We start from the raw sequence: 19,710 nt of genomic DNA on the forward strand, positions 1-19,710 counted from the left end.
CGGATCATGTGACCCGGCCAGTCACGTGACGGCGGCTGGCGGCGGCTCCTCCTCCGTGACTGAGGGGAAAGGCAGTGGCGCATCGAGCTTCGGGCGGCGCGGCGATGGGTAGTGAGTATGGCGGGCTGGGTGCAGCCTGGCAACGCCTCGGGCTGGGCGTGTGCACTCTGCGGTCGGCAGTGCAGGCAGCAGCCCCAGTGAATCGGAGCCTGCAGCAAAGCACAAGTTACTGTCATACCCCGCAAACTTCTCCCCTTGTTGGTGATGTTAAACGTGATTGCAGAGTCTGTGTTGGGCTTGTTGCAAATAGTTCACTGATTCACTCTGTGCGTTATAACGTCAGTGACTTTTCTTAATTGTAGATAGGATGCCCTGTCTCTTGCATCGCTCCCACTGCCAAGTAACGCAGTGTAGAAACAGGTCCTTGGCCCGTCGGTCGCACACTTTCTACCAAGCTCTCAGCGATCCCAGAGACAAGAGAATGCAGAAACTGGGATCTGGAACAACTCATGTTCTGCTGGATAAACGCAGCAGCTGAGCAGCATCTGTGGGTGTGGAAGCTCTGCATCAGAATCGGACTCTTCATTCCTTCCTATAGATGCTCCCTGACCTGCTGAGTTCCTCCAGCGCTTTCTGTGTGTTAATCAGGATCGGGTGCAGGATTTCGACCCTAAACACACTCATCCCGTTTTATTTCCCACGGCATTCTTATCAGTTCCTCCCACCATGGGGGCAACTTCAAGTAGCGAATTAATCTAACAATATACGTGATTTTTAAAAATTGAAGAATACAGAAATAGACACGTGTACTGTATCTAGAGAACAGTAGCATTAAAATTTTATATTGGTGTAAATCAAATATGCATGGGTTTGTCGCTTTCGAGCATCTGCAGTGCTCTGCATGGAACTTGTTAACTTTCGATTGAAGGCCATTCCAGCCAGGTTGCCTGTTTTAAGAGTCATAACACTATGACAGTGTTAAAATAGCACAGAGATTTATATTTTGCAAACTGGCGCGTAAAGGATTTGTTCTGTTTTAACTTTTATAATTGATACAGTACTTAGTTTGACTGTTAATATGTATCATCTCAGACGTTCAGAGCAGTGTTTTTAATCGTTATATTTCTAGTAAAAGCACAAGCTTAGGCCGTGCTTTCCTCCTCAATTCATTGAAGGTTTGTAATGGTGAAACGGTACATCATCTGCCAGGCCGTGAGACGGAGACACAAGAGGCTGCTAGTGTTTTTGTTTTCTGATCCATTCCTTTTGATGGCTGCTCCTTTGGTGTTTCCATCCATGGTTTTAAATTCTTTCAATTGCCATTTCCTTTTTAGAACATAAAACATTCCAGGCCCTTCAACCCATGATGTTATGCCAGCCTTTTAATCTGCTTTAAAATCATTCTGACCCTCCCACCCACGTGACCCTCCATTTTGCTTTCATCTGTGTTCCCATTTAAGTATTTATTTAAAGTATCTGCCTCCACTACAACTCCGGGCAGCGTGCTCCACACACTCACCACTCTGTGTAGACAAAAACCTCCCCCCCCCCAACTATACTTGCCTGCAATCATGTTAAAATTATGCCTTCTCATATTAGCCAAATCTAGGTAACGCCCCTTATCATCCTGTACACCTCTGTCAAGTTACCTCTCATTCTCCTTTGCTCCAGAGAGAAAAGCCCTTGCCCATTCAACCTATCCTCATAAGCAATGCTCTCTGATCTAAAGCTCCACATATTTCCCATAATGAGGTGACCAGAACGGAACACAATATTCCAAACACAAAATACTCTGCAGATGCTGGGGTCAAGGCAACACTCACAACACGCTGGAGGAACTCAGCAGGTCGGGCAGCGTCCGTAGAAATGATCAGTCAACGTTGACAATATTCCAAATGTGGTCTAACCAGTGTTTTATAGAGCTGCAATATTACCTCACGGCTCTTGAACTCAGAGCCCAACTAATGAAGGCCAGCGCAGCATCTGTCTTCCTAGCCCTGAGTGGCAACTTTGAGGGAACCATGGATATGGATCCCAAGAGCCCTCTGTTCTTCCACAGTGCAAAATACCACACCATTAACCCTGCAGTCTGTTTCACATTCAACCTTCCAAAGTGTGTCACTTCACAGGTCACGAGGGTGGGGGAGGAGAAAGACCTACCCAGCACCACCTTCTGGTTCCCCTTTCTTCCATGGTCCACTGTCCCCTCCTATTAGATTCATTCTTCTTCAGCCCTTCAGCTCTTCTGCCTATCCCGTCCCAGCTCCTCACATCATTCCCCTAGTCTCACCAATCACCTGCCATCAGAAGTAGAAAACTGCCCTGAAGAACCAGGTCACCTCAGCTGTCCGCTGACTCTCTGATAGATTCGGTAAAGGGTTAGTGAACACCAAGTGATGTTTGGAGAATGTGCTGTATTTCAAGGTGTAGGTACCTACATGGAGCTTATCATTTTATTTTGTTTGAAATGAATATTCTTGTCTGTTGCAGTTAAATTTTTAGAAGTCATTAAGCCGTTTTGTGCTGTTCTACCTGAAATCCAAAAGCCAGAAAGAAAGGTAAAAATAATTTTAGTTTGTGTCCTTATAAATCTGACGATAATATCCACTTTGATTTCAAATGAATATGCACACTGTGCTCTAGACTATTTCAGCTGTTGATGGTTTATCACTGGGAAAATAAATTTCTCCGGAGTTCCTCCTGTCTAGTTATTCCAATGTTCTTTATCTTCTGCCTCTACAGACAGATTAAGCTATATTTGTAGTGATGTTGATGTTTTGAGTCAGAATCAGGTTTATTATGACTGTCTTGTATAACGTGAAATGTGTTGTTTTGCAGCAGCAGCAGTGCAGTGCAAAGACATAAAAGTGCTACAAATGACGAAATAAATAGTGAGAAAAGCAATGACGTGGTGTTCATGACCCTTTGAAGGTGGAGGGGATGTAGCTGTTTATGAAGCATTGAGTGTGGGTCATCCGTTTCCTTTCCCACTTCCCTGAGAGTAATGTCTCAGATTAGTGTGGTCTAAGCAGGGTTTTATAGAGTTGCAACATTATCTCATTGCTCATGAACTCAACGTGTATATACTAGTTGAGCAGCAAGGAAGTAGGAAATGAATTGGAATGCAGGGAAATATGTGCATTTTTCTTTAAATTTAAATGTATTACCTTAGGTTTAAAAAAAATAGCCAGGGTATAAATGCCGTGAAAATTTACTGTAGCGCAAGTGATAGGTAGAAAAGGTGAGAAGCAGGTAAATGTTGATATAGAGGAATGACAGGAAGTGCAGAAAGTTGACGTGCAGACACACAAGCAACTTTTGACTGACTTGGAGATGGGATGGCTGTTATTTGTTGAAGTCAACAGAATATCATGTTTGAGGGACTTGGAAATCAGTCGCTGTCTATTCTTGATTACGCTGCATTTATATTCTTATCAACTGATCCACTCCAATTAGAATGTTAATCCTCTTACCACTGAGCTGATTTACGGATGCGTTACCAGATACTTAATTAAAAATTCATACATATCTGCTCTTAGTAATTAGAACGCTGCTACTGTTTCTGTCTTCTGGACAGTCTGTTACTGAGTAAAGCAACATTCTAAAACTGCAGACTACCTGATAAATGGGTCATTAGCTAAATTTTATGGGACGTTTCCATGGCTTGGCACTAGACCTAGTTTGCAGTTCCCCATGTAATACACGACCATTCCTTGTATTTACAAAGGGATTTAACAAAGTGTGCATGGCTGCAAATTTAACATGTTGTATGGTTAAAAGCGCGTGGAGATTTTCTCTGAGGGGCTCCATCTTTGCTATATTCAGCCCAAAAGTTACAGACTTTTAAAGTGTATTGCTCACCAGGGCAGACTGAACAATAAATTCAGACAGAGTTTACTCAATTCTGCTAAAATGTTCACTACACAAAAGCCATTTGGAAATTAATTGATTATGCTCAGTAGCCATTTTATTAGATACACCTGTTGGTTAATGCAAATATCTAATCAGCCGATCATGTGGCATCAATTCAATGCATAAAAGCATGCAGACATGGTCAAGAGGTTCAGTTCTTGTTCAGACCAAACATCAGAAAGGGAAGAACTGTGATCTAAGTGACTTTGACCATAGAATGATTGTTGGTGCCAGAAGGGGTGGTTTGAGTATCTCAGAAAATGCTGATCTCCTATGATTTTCACACACAACAGTCTTTAGAGTTTACATCACGGCTGATCCTTTTTTCCCCTCCTCAGCCCCACTCCCTGGCCACCTTGTAACCTCAAGAACCTAGCCATCTCCACTTTGAATACACTCAACGACCTTGCCTCTACAGCCACCTGTGGTAACAAATTCCACAAATTCACCACCCTCAAACTAAAGAAATTTCTTTGCATCTCTGTTTTAAATGGAAGCCCCTCTATCCTGAGGCTGTACCCTCTAGTCCTAGACTCCCCCACCATGGAAAATACCCTTTCCACATCTACTCTATCTAGGCCTTTCAACATTCAAATGCTTTCAATGAGATACCCCTCTCATCCTTCTAAATTCCAGTGAGTATAGGCCCAGAGCCATCAAACGTTCCTCATCTAACAACCCTTTCATTCCTGGAATCTTCCTTGAGAACCTCCACTGAACCCTCTCCAATGCCAGCACATCTCTTTTTTGATAAGGAGCCCAAAATTGTTCACAAAACTCAAGTTGAGCCCTCACCAGTGATTTATAAAGCGTCAGCATCACATCCTTGGTCTTGTATTCTAGACCTCTTGAAATAAATGCTAACATGGCATTTACCTTCCTTACTATGGATTCAACCTGCAAGTTAACGTTTAGGTTGTTCTGCACAAGGTCTTCCAAGTCCATTTGCATCTCAGATTTTTGGATTTTCTCCCTGTTTAGAAAATAGTCTGCACATTTATTTCTGCTACCAAAGTTCATGGCCATCCATTTTCCAACATTGTATTTCATTTGCCACTTTCTTGTCCATTCTTCTAATCTGTCTAAGTCCTTCTGCATCCTCCCTGTTTCCTCAACACTACCTGCCCCTCCACCAGTCTTTGTATCATCTGCAAACTTGGCAACAAAGCCATCTATTTCATCATCTAAATCATTTATATACAGCATAAAAAGAAGTGGTCCCAACACCGACCCCTGCGGAACACCACTAGTCACTGGCAGCCAACCAGAAAGGGATCCTTTTTATTCCTACTCACTGCCTCCTACCAATCAGCCAGTGCTCTAACCATGTTCAACTTGCCTGTAATACCACGGACTCTTAACTTGGTAAGCAGCCTCATGTGTGGTACCTTGTCAAAGGTTTTCTGAAAATCCAAATATACAACATCCACTGCATCCTCTTTATCTATCCTACTTGTAACCTCCTCAGAGAATTTCGACAGGTTCGTCAGGCAAGATTTTCCCTGAAGGAAACCATGCTGACTTTGTCCTATCTTGTCTTGTGTCACCAAGTACTCCATAACCTTATCCTTAACAATTGACTCTAACATCTTCCCAACCATTGAGGTCAGGTTAACTGGTCTATAATTTCTTTTCTGCTGCCTCCCTCCTCTCTTAAAGAGTGGAGTGACATTTGGTATTTTCCAGTCCTCTGGAACCATGCCAGAGTCCAGTGATTCTTGAAAGATGATTTCTAATGCCTCCATAATCTCTACCACTGCCTCTTTCAGAACCCTAGGGTGCAGCTCATCTGGTCTGGATGGCTTTTGCACCTTTAGGTCTTTCAGCTTTTTGAGCACCTTTGAGCACTCTTGTAATAATAACTGCACTCACTTCTCTTCCCTCACAACCTTCAACACTTGCACACTGCTAGTGTTTTCCACAGTGAAGACTGATGCAAAGTACTCTTTTAACTCATCTGCCATCTCCTTGTTCCCCATTATTATTTCTCCGACCTCATTTTCTAGCAGTCCTATATCCACTCTCATCTCTCTTTTATTTTGTATGTATTTGAAAAAGCTTTTTCTATCCACCTTGATATTGATTGCTAGCTTGCTTTCATATTTTATTTTTTCCCTCCTAATGACGCTTTTAGTTGTTTTCTGTAGGTTTTTAAAAGCTTCCCAATCCTGTATCTTCTAATTTTTGCTTTGTTGTATGCCTTCGCTTTTGCTTTTACATTAGCTTTGACCTCCCTTGTCAGCCAAGGTTGTACTATTTTGCCTTGGTTTTTGGAATCTATCTATCCTACAGCTTCTTCATTTTCCCAGAAAGTCAAGCCATTGCTGCTTTGCTGTCATCTCTGCTTCCAAATAAACACACATTAGAACCGTGGTGTGCAGAAGAGCATCTCTGAGTGTACAACATAACAAACCTTGAAGTGGATGTGCTACGGCAGTAGAAGACCTCATCTGGTTCCACCTCTGTGACCACTTTATTAGGTAAGCTTCTATGGCTATTTAAGTGGCCACTGAGTGCATGCTCTTTCTCTCCCTACTTTTAACTCTCTCTGCTTTCTGACGAGAAATGCAAGTGTTCATGCAAGAACATCGAACAGTTCAGGCCCTTCAGCCCGTGAGGTTGTGATGAGCTTTTTGCCTACTCTTCGATCAATCTAACTCTTCTCTCCCTCATAGCCCTTCATTTTTCTTTCATCCATGTGCCCATCTTAGAGTTTCCTAATTGTCCCTAATGTATCTACCTCTACCACCATGCTTGGCGGCGAGTTCCATGTACACACCACTCTCAGTGTATATTTTAAAAAATGCCTCTGAAATCCCCCTTGTACTTTCCTCCAATCGCTTTAAAATAATACCCCTCATATTAGCCGTCTCTGTCCTGGGAACTGGCTAATGTACTATAAGGACCAAAAGCAGGAGTCAACCATCTGGTCCTTCAAGCCTGCTCCAACATTCAATAAGAATAAGTCCTATTCTGGTCGTGGACTTAGCTCCACCTACCTGTCTTTTCCCCATAACTCTTAATTCCCCATAATGCGAAAATCTATCTAACTGTGTCTCAAGTACACTGGATTCCAGTTAATTGGGTCATCTTTTTAATTGGGGAGCGTTTTACTTGAGACAACTCTTGAAGGGTAAATGCTGAATCGAGAAAATAGCCAGGAATCCCTTTTGTTTATTTTGGACACTGCTACTTGATTTGGTCTGGAGTTTGTTGCAGAACAGTTTCTGACTAACATCAGTCAGTGTGCACTTGCGCAGCCATTAGACACAACACAGTGCTTAGAACAATCAGTTTTTAAATACCGTTAGTTGCGTGTGTTTCTGTTCAAAAAAGCAGTGATTTTTGTCACTGGTAGTTGGTGGGAAATGAACAGTAAGACAATTCAGAGCTGTCTTGCTCGCCACAGTTCCCTGCATTCAGACTCGGAGATGCCAGAAACGGCTGGGAGTGAAAATGAAATGATTTCACTGCTTCAGCAAGTTAGGAATCATTAATAATTTGAAGGTATTGACAGTGTCATAATGAAAATGAAGATTTGGAGGATGCAGTCGTCGATGGCTTTGGTTGAAGGCTGTCCATTGAAGGTTGAAGGCATAAGGTGTCTGCACTGATTTTGTTCATCTATAGTCAACTATAAGAACATGGCAGATGAATTACTTGATCAAAAACTATTAGGAACTAATAGTACTTTTTATAGTACTGCAGAGGTATTGGTCGTGTTCTAATTTGTTCTGTGTTTCATTTAAATACATAAATTGTTACTCAGATAAATGGTACTTTGTCTTTTTTTTAAACCATTTAACTATTTCCATGGAACTTCCTGATATCTTTGCAATTATATTTATATGATGGGTCCAGGACAGGTCCTCTGAAATAGTGACACCCATGAATTTAAATTTTACTAACACTCTCCACCTCTGATCCTCCGATGAATACTGGCTCATGGACCTCTGGTTTCCCTTTCCTGAAGTCTACAATCAGTTCCTTGGTCTTATTGACATTGAGTGAGAGGTTGTTGTCATTACACGACTCAGCCAAGTTTTCAGTCTCCCTCCTGTATACTGATTCATCACCTCCTTTGATACAGCCCACAACGGCCACATCATCAGCAAACTTGTATATGGTGTTGAAGCTGTACTTAGCCACACAGTCAACGGTGTAAAGCAGGTAGAGCAGGGGGCTAAGTACAAAACCTTGTGGTGCTCCTGTGCTGATGGAGATAGTAGAGAAGTTTTCTGCCAATCAAACCGTTTGGGGTCTACAAGTGAGGAAATCCAGGAATCAATCGCACAAGGGGGTATTGAGACCCAGGACTTGGAGTTTACTGATTTGTTTTGAGGGGATGATGGTGTTAAATGCCAAGCTGTAATCAATAATGAACATCCTGATGTATGCATCTTTGCTGTCCAGATGTTCCAGGATTGTGTGAAGAGCCAACGAGATAGCATCTACTGTAGACCTTTTGCTTCGATAGGTGAATTTGAGTGGGTCCAAGTCACCATTCAGACAGGAGCTGATATGCTTCAACACCAGCCACTCAAAACACTTCATCACTGTGGATGTAAGTGCCACTGGGCGATAGTCATTCAGACAGGTTACCATGCCCTTCTTGGGCACTGATAAAATTGAGGGCTGCTTGAAACGGGTGGGTACGGCACACTGCCTACCGTGCTATTCCACGCCCTCACTTTGGGAAGTCTGGTCACCTAGCCGTACTTCTACTCCCTGAGTATAGGCAGAGACTGAAGACTGCATCCGCCAGCAGTGAGCACCAAGAAGGTTTGGACAAGGGAAGCACAGGAGCGCCTACAGGACTGCTTTAAATTGGTGGACTGGACTGTGTTCAGGGATTCACCTTCAGACCTGGGTGAGTATGCTGCAGTTGTTACTGACTTCATTAGAACCTGTGTGGATGAGTGTGTGCCCACAAAGACTTACTGTACATTCCCAAACCAAAAGTCGTGGATGTACCAGGAGGTACATCATCTTTTGAAGGCTAGATCTGTGGCATTCAAGTCTGACAACCCAGGCCTGTACCAGAAAACCAGGTATGATTTGTGGAGGGCTACTTCAAGGGCGAAGAGATAATTTTGAACAAGGCTGGAGGTGACATCGGATGCACGGCAACTCTGGCGGGGTCTGCAAGACATTACTTCCTACAAAGCGAAACCCAATAGCATGAATGGCAGCGATGCTTCACTACCAGATGACTTCAATGCCTTCTATGCACGTTTTGAAAGGGAGAACACAACTACAGCTGTGAAGATCCCTGCTGCACCTGATGACCCTGTGATCTGTGTCTCAGAGGCCGATGTTAGGCTGTCCTTAAAGAGAGTGAACCCTCGCAAGGTGGAAGGTCCCGATGGAGTACCTGGTAAGGCTCTGAAAATCTGTGCCAACTAACTAGCGAGAGTATTCAAGGACATTTTCAACCTCTCACTGCTACGGGCACGAGTTCCCACTTGCTTCAAAAAGGCAACAATTATACCAGTGCCTAAGAAGAATAATGTGAACTGCCTTAACGACTATCAGCTGGTAGCACTCACACTGACAGTGATGAAATGCTTTGAGAGGTTGGTCATGACTAAACTGAACTCCTGCCTCAGCAAGGACCTGGACCCATTGCAATTGGCCTATCGCCACAATAGGTCAACGGCAGATGCAATCTCAATGGCTCTCCACACAGCTTTAGACCACCTGGACAACACAAACACTTATGTCAGGATGCTGTTCATTGACTATAGCTCAGCATTTAATACCATCATTCCCACAATCCTGATTGAGAAGTTGCAGAACCTGGGCCTCTGTATCTCCCTCTGCAATTGGATCCTGGATTTCCTAACCGGAAGACCACAATCTGTGCAGATTGGTGATAACATCTCCTCCTCGCTGACAGTTAACACTGGTGCACCTCGGGTGTGTGCTTAGCCCACTGATCTACTCTCTATATACACAAGATTGTGTGGCTAGGCATAGCTCAAATACCATACATAAATATGCTGACGATATAGCCATTGTTGGTAGAACCTCAAGTGGTGACAAGAGGGTGTACAGGAGTGAGATATGCCAACTAGTGGAGTGGTGCCGCAGCAATAATCTGGCACTCAACGTCAGTAAGACGAAGGAGCTGATTGTGGTCTTCAGGAAGGGTAAGACAAAGGAACACATACCAATCCCCATAGAGGGATCAGAAGTGGAGAGAGTGAGCAGCTTCAAGTTCCTGGCTGTCAAGATCTCTGAGGATCTAACCTGGCCCCAACATATTGATGTAGTTATAAAGAAGGCAAGACAGCGACTGTACTTTATTAGGAGTTTGAAGAGATTTGGCGTGTCAACAGATGCACCCAAAAACTTCTATAGTTGTACTGTAGAGAACATTCTGACTGGCTGCATCACTGTCTGCTATGGAGGGGCTACTGCACAGGACTGAAAGAAGCTGCAGAAGGTTGTAAAGCTAGTCATTTCCATCTTGGGTACTAGCCTACAAAGTACCCAGGAGATCTTCAGGGAGCAGTGTCTCAGAAAGGCAGCGTCCATTATTAAGGACCTCCAGCACCCAGGGCATGCCCATTTCTCACTGTTACCATCAGGTAGGAGATACAGAAGCCCGAAGGCACACACTCAGCAATTCAGGAACAGCTTCTTCCCCTCTGCCATCCGATTCCTAAATGGACATTGAATCTTTGGACACTACCTCACTTTTTAAAAAATATACAGTATTTCTGTTTTTGCACATTTTTTAATCTATTCAGTATATGTAATTGATTTACTTGTTTATTATTATTATTTTTATTTTATTATTTTTTTCTCTGCCGGATTATGTATTGCATTGAACTGCTGCTGCTAAGTTAACAAATCTCACGTCACATGCGGGTGATAATAAACCTGATTCTGATTCTGACTGCTGGAGCGAGAGGTTGAAGATATCCATGAATACACCAGCTAGCTGGTGAGCATAGATCTTCAGTACTCGGCCAGGTACTCCATTCTGACTGGATGTTTTCCTGAGAGTCAGTCTCTTGAAGACAACCCGCATGACCACTTCAGATAATGAGACCAAAAGATCATTGGGAGACATGGGGGTGCGTGATGGTTCCTCCTTGTTCTGGTGGTCAGAGTGAGCATAGAGGGCATTGAGCTCAGCTGGAAGCGAAGCTCTGCTGTCTCCTATGTTGCAAAATTTAACTTTGTAGGAGGTTATAGCATATAGCAGAGTGATTCCCCCAGCGATCAAAAGGCAGTCTCCCCTCTCCGTAGAAGAGCGATCCCACCAGCGATCAAAAGGCAGGTGTTCACCTTGGATATTTCAATCTCCCTCATCGCTTTAATCAGCGAACAATGGAAGGTTTAATCAGCGAAATGGAGTGGAACATCGGCTCATGCCCCAAAGCAGTCCTGTAGCTTTCTTGGCACCGTGTTCCTGCACACTGCCTCGGTCTCCCGGAATCCTCTCGGAGACTGCAGAGTGCTGAAACTCCCAAATGGGCTCCATTAGTTCCAGAATCACATTCAAGTTGAAAAACAAATGTAAAAGTCATAAAAGAAGTGAAGTATACGGTTTCATGATCTACTCAGAAGACATTGACCGAAGGAGCATTGTACGCAGGCGCCATCTTGACCAGAAATGTTGTGATTGTAATAAGTAATGTCACATTGAACCAAAGCAAAATTTTTAGCAGTAGAATTTTATATAAATGTTCTTAATAAGATTATTACTTGGAAAATATAAATCTAATATAAATTTGTCTTCACTCAACTAATTTTAACTTTGGCTTAAATAATTTTTCCAGAAATGTTGGAAACTGACTTTTATTGGGAATTAGTTTTAGCTGGAATATTGAAGACTATTTATTTTAACAGATCTGTTTATTGCATAGATCCAGTTCAGAGAGAAAGTATTGTGGACGGCTATTACACTCTTCATATTCCTAGTATGTTGCCAGGTGAGTAGGTTTTAAAATTCAAGTGTGTTTTGTTGAGTCACAGGTGATGCTTGAAACACTTTTGCATCTTGTTTGTAGATCCCATTGTTTGGCATCATGTCTTCGGACTCTGCAGATCCATTCTATTGGATGAGGGTTATACTGGCATCAAACAGAGGTTGGTCTTAATACAGTAAGCTTAGTATACGGCTTGCATGAATCATATTGCTGAAGTAGGAGTTTCCAACCCAGGGTGCACAGATCCCTTGCTGAATGGTATTGGTCCGTGGCATGAAAAAGGAACACTGGCCAAAAGTGAAAAATATTGATGTCATAAGTGTTGTCAAAAATGAACTGTGAATTTAAATTAAACGTTTATTAGGTACTCTACTAAAAGGCACGATGCTTTATAATGGTGCCATATCACTCACATTCCCATGTTTCCTAAAGTCCATTTGGCCCATCAGGTCTGTGTTAGCTCTTGAGCAATTCTATTCCTACGGTAATTTTCCCAACAGCCTGCCCTCGCTCAAAGTGATCAATTAACGCAGCATGTCTTTGGGATGTGGGGGGAGTCCTGAGCACCTGCAGGAAGCTTTAGAGAGGGTGCAGAGTAGGCCTGCCGGGATGCTGCCTGCATTAGAGAGCAGATCTTATGAGGATGGGCTGAGCGAGCTGGGGCTTTTTCTCTTTGGAGCTGAAGAGGATGAGAGGTGTGTAAGACGATAAGAGGCATAGATCAGCGGGTAGTCAAAGACTTCTTCCTGGGAGGAAGTGGCTAATAGGAAGGGTATAATTTTAAGGTGGCTAATACAAAGGGTATAATTTTGAGTATGAATCCTTCGATCAAGGGTTCTATTGGAAGAATTTATAGTTTATTATTACAATGGGATAAGCGTCCTTTATCTAAGATTAATCAGGATTGGGAAAAGGAACTCTATTTGACTTTTATGACAGAGGATTGGATGCGGATTTTGAAGTTGATTAACTCTTCTATTTGTGCTAGCCATTCATTGATTCAATTTAAAATTGTACATCGTTATCATTTGACGAAGGAGAGACTTTCTAAAATCTTTTCTAATGTTGATAGTTATTGTGATAGATGTAAAACTGAGATAGCTACACTGACATATGTTTTGGTCTTGTTCTATATTGGAACAGTTCTGGAAGTCAGTTTTTTCAACAATTTCTAAAGCACTTAAAATTAATCTACAACCTAATAAATTAATTGTGCTTTTTGGAATAATTCCTCAAAATATTCATGGTATTTCTGTGTCTGACCAACATGTTATTGCATTTGTTACATTGATAGCTAGGAGGGCCATTTTGTTGTAGTGGAAGGATACATCAGCTCCCACTTTGTCACAATGGTTCTCTCAAGTGATTCTATGTCTTAGTTTTGAGAAAATTAGAAGTCGAACCTTTGAACCTTTATTTGATTTTGAGAAAAGATGGGGCTTATTTGCTTGTTATTATCATTTGAGCTAATTGATAGATTTTTTCCATGATCTAATTGTAAATTTTTTGGTATATTTTCTTGTTGGCGGTTTGATGTTTATTTTTAGAAGCTTTTTGTATGACGCATGACTCCGGGGTTATACACCTAATGGATTTTTTTTCTCACTTTTTCTGCTTAGTAGGTTTTTTTTGTTATCACAAATTTTTTTTCAATCTTTAAGATGATGTCTTTTTTGAGACATTGTAAGCGTTGTTACTTCAATGTACTCGTGTTATTTCTTTTGTATAATATAACAATAAAAAGATTTGAAAAGAATTTTAGAGTGATTGGAGGAGAGTATATTGGCGCTGTTAAGGATTTTTTTTACACACAGAGTGGTGGATGTGTGGAATGCCCTGTCAAGGGTAGTGGTAGAGGCAGATACATCAGGGATATTTGAGACTCTTAGACAGGCATATGGATGAAAGAAAAATGGAGGGCTGTGTGGAAGGGTGGCACTAGATTGATCTTGGAGTAAGTTAAACTGTCAGCACAGCGTCATGAGCCGAAGGGCCTGTACTGTGAAGCCCACACAATCACAGGGAGAACATGCGAACTCCACACAGGTTGGTATTGAACTCTGGTCCCTGACCTGTGAGCAGCAGCTTTAACAGCTATACCTCTCACTCATCACTGGAGTATGCCACTGTTGATGGAGAGGGTTATACCAGTATACCTACATATGACTGGTAATCTGCATCAGTTTGCAAACTTACGTTCCTGAAGATTTTGTGTTGATAAAAAAAGAACTATATATAGTTAGTGTCATTATCCATTTAACTAGTACTGTTAAAATCCATAAGACATAGGTGCAGAATTTAGCCGTTTGGCCCATGGAGTCTGCTATTCCATCGGGGCTGATTTATTCTCCCTCTTAACCTCATTCCCTTAACCTTCTCCCCATAATGTTTAACACCCTTATTAATTAAGAACCAATTAATCTCTAATTTAAATATACCTAATGACTTCTCCTCCACAGTGAATTCCACAGATTCACCACACTCTGGCAAAAGGATTTCCTCATTTCTGTTCTGAAGGGACAACCATCTGATCTGAGGCTGTGGCCTCTGGTACAAGACTCACCCACTATAGGAAACATCCTCTCCACATCCACTCTAGGCCTTTCGATATTAGATAGGTTTCCATGAATTTCCCCCTCATTCTTCTAAACTCCAGTGAGTACAGGCCCAGAGCCATTAAACACTCCTCGTACATTAACCCTTTCATTTTTGGGATCATTCTCATAAACCTCCTCTTGACCCTCTAATACCATCTCATCATTCTCAGATAGGGGTGCCAAAACTGCTCACTATACTCCAAGTGCGGTCTGACCAATGCCTTACAGAGCCTCGGCATTACATCCTTGTTTTTGCGTTCTGGTCCTCTCAAAATGAATGTTAACATTGCATTTGCCAAGTCAATGAGAGGTGCTTTAGCTTTAGAGTTTTAGATTTTGAGAGACAGCACAGTAACAGGCCCAAGAATCCTGCGCTGGCCACTTGCACTCTTGTGACCATTTATCCTACTAACTGGTATGCGTTAACATAGAAACCTAGAAAACCTACAGCACAATACAGGCCCTACGGCCCACAATGCTGTGCCGAGCATGTTGTTTGGAATATGGGAGGAAAGCAGAGCACCCGGAGGAAACCCACGTGGTCATGGGGCAAACATACAAACTCCTTACAGAGAGCAGCGGGAATTGAACCCGGGTCACTTGTGCTGTAACAGCGTTGTGCTGGCCGCTACACTACCGTGCTGCCCCCTTAACCTTGTGTTAGAGCTGATTTGCACTGTATCCTCATGCTTTTCACCCACTTGCAGGAACCTTAATGGAACTCGGTATCTCTCCCATTGTAACCTCTGGTCTAATTATGCAGCTGCTTGCCGGAGCAAAAATCATTGAAGTTGGTGACACACCTAAGGATCGAGCACTCTTCAACGGTGCTCAGAAGTGTAAGTTGTGATTTAGTTTTGTTATTTAGAGCTGCAGCACGTTAACAGTCACGTGCAAAGCAGCGCCACAGTAATCTGTGATGCCTCAGAAGATGCTTTCTATTGTGCATTGATTTTAATTTTGCCCCTCTTGTGTCCTCTAGTTTTAGGCTCTCCCACCCTAGGAGAAAGATTGTGACCATTCACCATATTTCTGCCCCCCCCCCCCCACCACCACCACCCCGTTGATTCTCTGTCAGGAAAAGGTAACTGGCTACAGTCTACCGTCGCTGCAGAAACAGAATCAGAATCAGGTTTAATATCACTGGCATATGCCGTTTGTTAAATTTGTGGCAGGACTTGCACGTGTCCCTGACAAAGAAGCTAGCAAAATAAAATCATTGCCAAAACACTACCCACTCCGCGCACTGCTTTCTCCAAATAGCTCTCTTCTGGAAAGCGCCATAGGGCTATTAAAACAAAACTTCACACCATAAAGTTTCTTCGCCCAGGCAGTTAATCTGATCAACCATTCTAGTTAACCACACCCCTACCAGCCTTTACCTCCATCACTGAACTGCGCTGGAAACACTTTACAACCTTTTATAATGCTGTTTACATTGGAAATATTGTATCATTTCTTAATGCATGCATTACTAATGACAATAAAAGAGGACTGCGTGTCTTCATAATCTAAAATACTGGTATTTATGCACATTTATTCCATATCTGTACTTCTAACAGTTTTATATAATTCTTTATAATTGTTGAATTTTTTTTGTTGCATGTCCTGCCAAAACAACACAGTCACTCCTTGGTAACGTCACCCTTCGGGCTGCTTCGCTGGTGAGGAGAGAAAAACCCAGCTTGTCCGTCTCTTCTTGCAGCTCATGCCCTCCAGTCCCCATAACATTCTCATGAATCAACTGTGAATTCAATGTCAACTTTGTGAAATTTCTCTTCAAAACAAGGCATGTTGAGGCATTGATTTTGCATGTTTTTGTACTCTGCAGTATTTGGGATGATCATCACCATCGGTCAGGCCATTGTGTATGTAATGACCGGCATGTATGGAGATCCAGCAGAAATGGGAGCTGGCATCTGTCTGCTCATCATTATACAGGTCAGTGCTTCAAGCCGCATGCAAATACGCAAAGGAGCATTTAACAGGACTGAACATAAAGAAGGATCGTGACGTGTACCATGATAAAGTGAAAAACTCGTCTTGCCTACTGTTCATACGGATCAGATCGTTACTCAGTGCATTGAGATCGTATCATTATACAATGCACCCAGTGCATTGAAATCAAATTGTTTCACAATAAAATATCACATGTCTAGGTTCTGGTGTAGACTAATGATTGAGGTGTACTCAGTGGAACAGATTGTAAATGAAACTTTAGCCTACAGGAAAGAGGCAAGGATTGCGTGAAGTTGTTTACTTGGAGCAAACTCAGTAGAGGATAGGTTTGAGAGATCTGGGTGAGTTACTCTGTATTTCCAGCATCTGCAGGATCCCTTGTGTTTATTAATAATTCTTTATTTATGTTATTTCCTCTAGCAATAAATGATTTCATTAGACCAGACTTAATAGGAAGGTTAGAAGGGAGTTGAGAAAAACCAACTTCTCCAGAGGTTAATGAGGTGCTGGGACTTCATTTGGAAGCGTGGTAGAAGTAGAACGAGTTCACATTGTAAGGGTTCTTGGGGAAGCACTGGGTGTATGTGATCAACAACATTGTGGGCCAAGAACTGAGCAGTGACATTAAGTTTTTTTTTGACTGACACACACTATGGAGCAAATGGCTGCTGTGCTCCATGCTTGAGCTGATTATCAGCTTATTATTATAATATTATTTTATTGATCCCGAGTGGGAAATTATTTTGTTACAGGGGCAACATTAAGAACACACTTAGCTAAGATTCAGATTAATTTATCACATGTACCTTGAAAATCACTGTGAAATATGTGCTACGCATCATTTGCGAGGGGAAGGGCGTGTGGGCGGTGTGCTGATTTGTACCTCTACACCTGTCTCTTCCATTGTGTTGAACAGTTTGGATAGCTGGTCCCTGAAACCCTGAAGGGACAGCTTGCTTCAAGCCACATAGCTGTATTCTAGATCATCTTTTCATTCACCCGGCAGTCTTGATGTGCTGAATCAAGTTCCGTGGCCACACGTGGCCGTAACCCTTTACTCTTCCTGGTATCAGTGGGACGACTATGCCTTTTATCACTGTCTTTGATGTGTTTGTATTTGAAAGTACAATGGCACCAAGATACAGTACTTGTGGCTTGCTGGATGTGAGTTTGTGTCGTAGAGTCATGGAGCCCTACAGAGCAGAACCAGGCCCTTCGGCCCATCTAGTGCATGGCAAATTGTTATTCTGCCCAGTTCCATTGACCCATTTCATCCATGTACTTATCCAAACTTCTCTTAAATGTTGCAATCAAAGTTGCAGCAAGTTTAAAGACCCTTTGAAGTTGTGTGGCTGTACTACAGGAATGTTCTTGACAGCTGTAAATGTAAATACTCCCTGTAACTGCAGAGTAACCATTCTGACTATACATAGAAACATAGAAAATAGGTGCAGGAGTAGGCCATTCGGCCCTTCAAGCCTACACTGCCATTCAGTATGATCATGGCTGATCATCCAACTCAGAACCCTGCACCAGCCTTCCCTCCATACTCCCTTTAGCCACAAGGGCCATATCTAACTCCCTTTTAAATATGGCCAATGAACTGGCCTCAACTGTTTCCTGTGGCAGAGAATTCCACAGATTCACCACTCTCTGTGTGAAGAAGTTTTTCCTAATCTCAGTCCTAAAAGGCTTCCCCTTTATCCTCAGACTGTGACCCCTCGTTCTGGACTTCCCCAACATCAGGAACAATCTTCCTGCATCTAGCCTGTCCAATCCCTTTAGGATTTTATACGTTTCAATCAGATCCCCCCTCAATCTTCTAAATTCCAACGAGTATAAGCCTAGTTCATCCAGTCTTTCATCATATGGAAGTCCTGCCATTCCAGGAATCAATCTGGTGAACCTTCTTTGTACTCCCTCTATGGCAAGGATGTCTTTCCTCAGATTAGGGGACCAAAACTGCGCACAATACTCCAGGTGTGGTCTCACCAAGGCCTTGTACAACTGCAGTAGTACCTCCCTGCTCCTGTACTCGAATCCTCTCGCTATAAATGCCAGCATACCATTCGCCTTTTTCACCGCCTGCTGTACCTGCATGCCCACTTTCAATGACTGGTGTATAATGACACCCAGGTCTCGTTGCACCTCCCCTTTTCCTAATCGGCCACCATTCAGATAATAATCTGTTTTCCTGTTTTTGCCACCAAAGTGGATAACTTCACATTTATCCACATTAAATTGCATCTGCCATGAATTTGCCCACTCACCCAACCTATCCAAGTCACCCTGCATCCTCTTAGCATCCTCCTCACAGCTAACACTGCCACCCAGCTTCATGTCATCCGCAAACTTGGAGATGCTGCATTTAATTCCCTCATCTAAGTCATTAATATATATTGTAAACAACTGGGGTCCCAGCACTGAGCCTTGCAGTACCCCACTAGTCACTGCCCGCCATTCTGAAAAGGTCCCATTTATTCCCACTCTTTGCTTCCTGTCTGCCAACCAATTCTCTATCCACATCAATACCTTACCCCCAATACCGTGTGCTTTAAGTTTGCACACTAATCTCCTGTGTGGGACCTTGTCAAAAGCCTTTTGAAAATCCAAATATATCACATCCACTGGTTCTCCCCTATCCACTCTACTAGTTACATCCTCAAAAAATTCTGATTAGCATCACACTGCTTGGACTGGAGTTCTGAATCCGTATCAAATCTGTTACTTTGCTGTGAAGTCACTTTTCTCTGCCAGTTTAGCCAAGCTGCCAACTGGTTTGTTTAGAGTAGGGGTTCCCAACCTTTTTTTTTTATGCCTCAGACCAATACTGTTAAGCAAGGAGCCCATGGACCCCAGGTGGGAATGCCCAACCTGGACAAATTCGGCAAGTCACGCAGCATCAATAGAGCAGAATAAGCAGTTGACAATGAAAGATGGTATTTTCCTTCTCTGTTGATGCACAGTGTATCTGCGATTTGGGCACACACAAACCTGTGGAATAAAGTACAAGCAACGCTGGCAGATGCTGGAAGAACTGAGCAGGCCAGGTAGCGTCTATGGAAAAGAGTTTTGCGTTGAGACCCTTCATCAGATCCTGATGAAGGGTCTCGGCCCGAAATGTCGACTGTTTACTCTTTCCCTCAATGTTGCCTGGCCTGCCGATTTCCTCCAGCATTTTGTGTGTGTTGCTTGGATTTTTAGCAGCTGCAGATTTTCTCTCGTTTGTGTCTAAAACATAAGATGTATTTTATTTGCAATTTGAAAGTGCTTTTCTCATCTTAATAATTTTTGAAACA

The 19,710-nt window shown here is 42.6% G+C and overlaps 1 protein-coding gene across 4 annotated transcripts in view; it reads left to right on the forward strand.

Annotated features, from left to right (window-relative positions):
- LOC134359470 (protein transport protein Sec61 subunit alpha) overlaps positions 1-19,710 on the forward strand; it is a 36,946-nt gene continuing 17,236 nt past the window's right edge. Inside the window, exons 1-6 of one of the 4 annotated variants that reach the window (XM_063072768.1) lie at positions 1-111; positions 2,491-2,558; positions 11,793-11,858; positions 11,937-12,015; positions 15,160-15,291; positions 16,284-16,393. In XM_063072768.1, the coding sequence (XP_062928838.1) occupies positions 105-111; positions 2,491-2,558; positions 11,793-11,858; positions 11,937-12,015; positions 15,160-15,291; positions 16,284-16,393 (462 nt within the window). In that variant the 5' untranslated portion in view covers positions 1-104. Of the gene's footprint in view, positions 112-2,490; positions 2,559-6,221; positions 6,393-11,775; positions 11,859-11,936; positions 12,016-15,159; positions 15,292-16,283; positions 16,394-19,710 lie in introns of those variants that run through there. The other 3 variants (XM_063072769.1, XM_063072770.1, XM_063072771.1) reach the window with 3 other exon arrangements.

This window comes from Mobula hypostoma, chromosome 20, assembly GCF_963921235.1.
Source record: "Mobula hypostoma chromosome 20, sMobHyp1.1, whole genome shotgun sequence".
NCBI classification, from domain to species: domain Eukaryota; kingdom Metazoa; phylum Chordata; class Chondrichthyes; order Myliobatiformes; family Myliobatidae; genus Mobula; species Mobula hypostoma.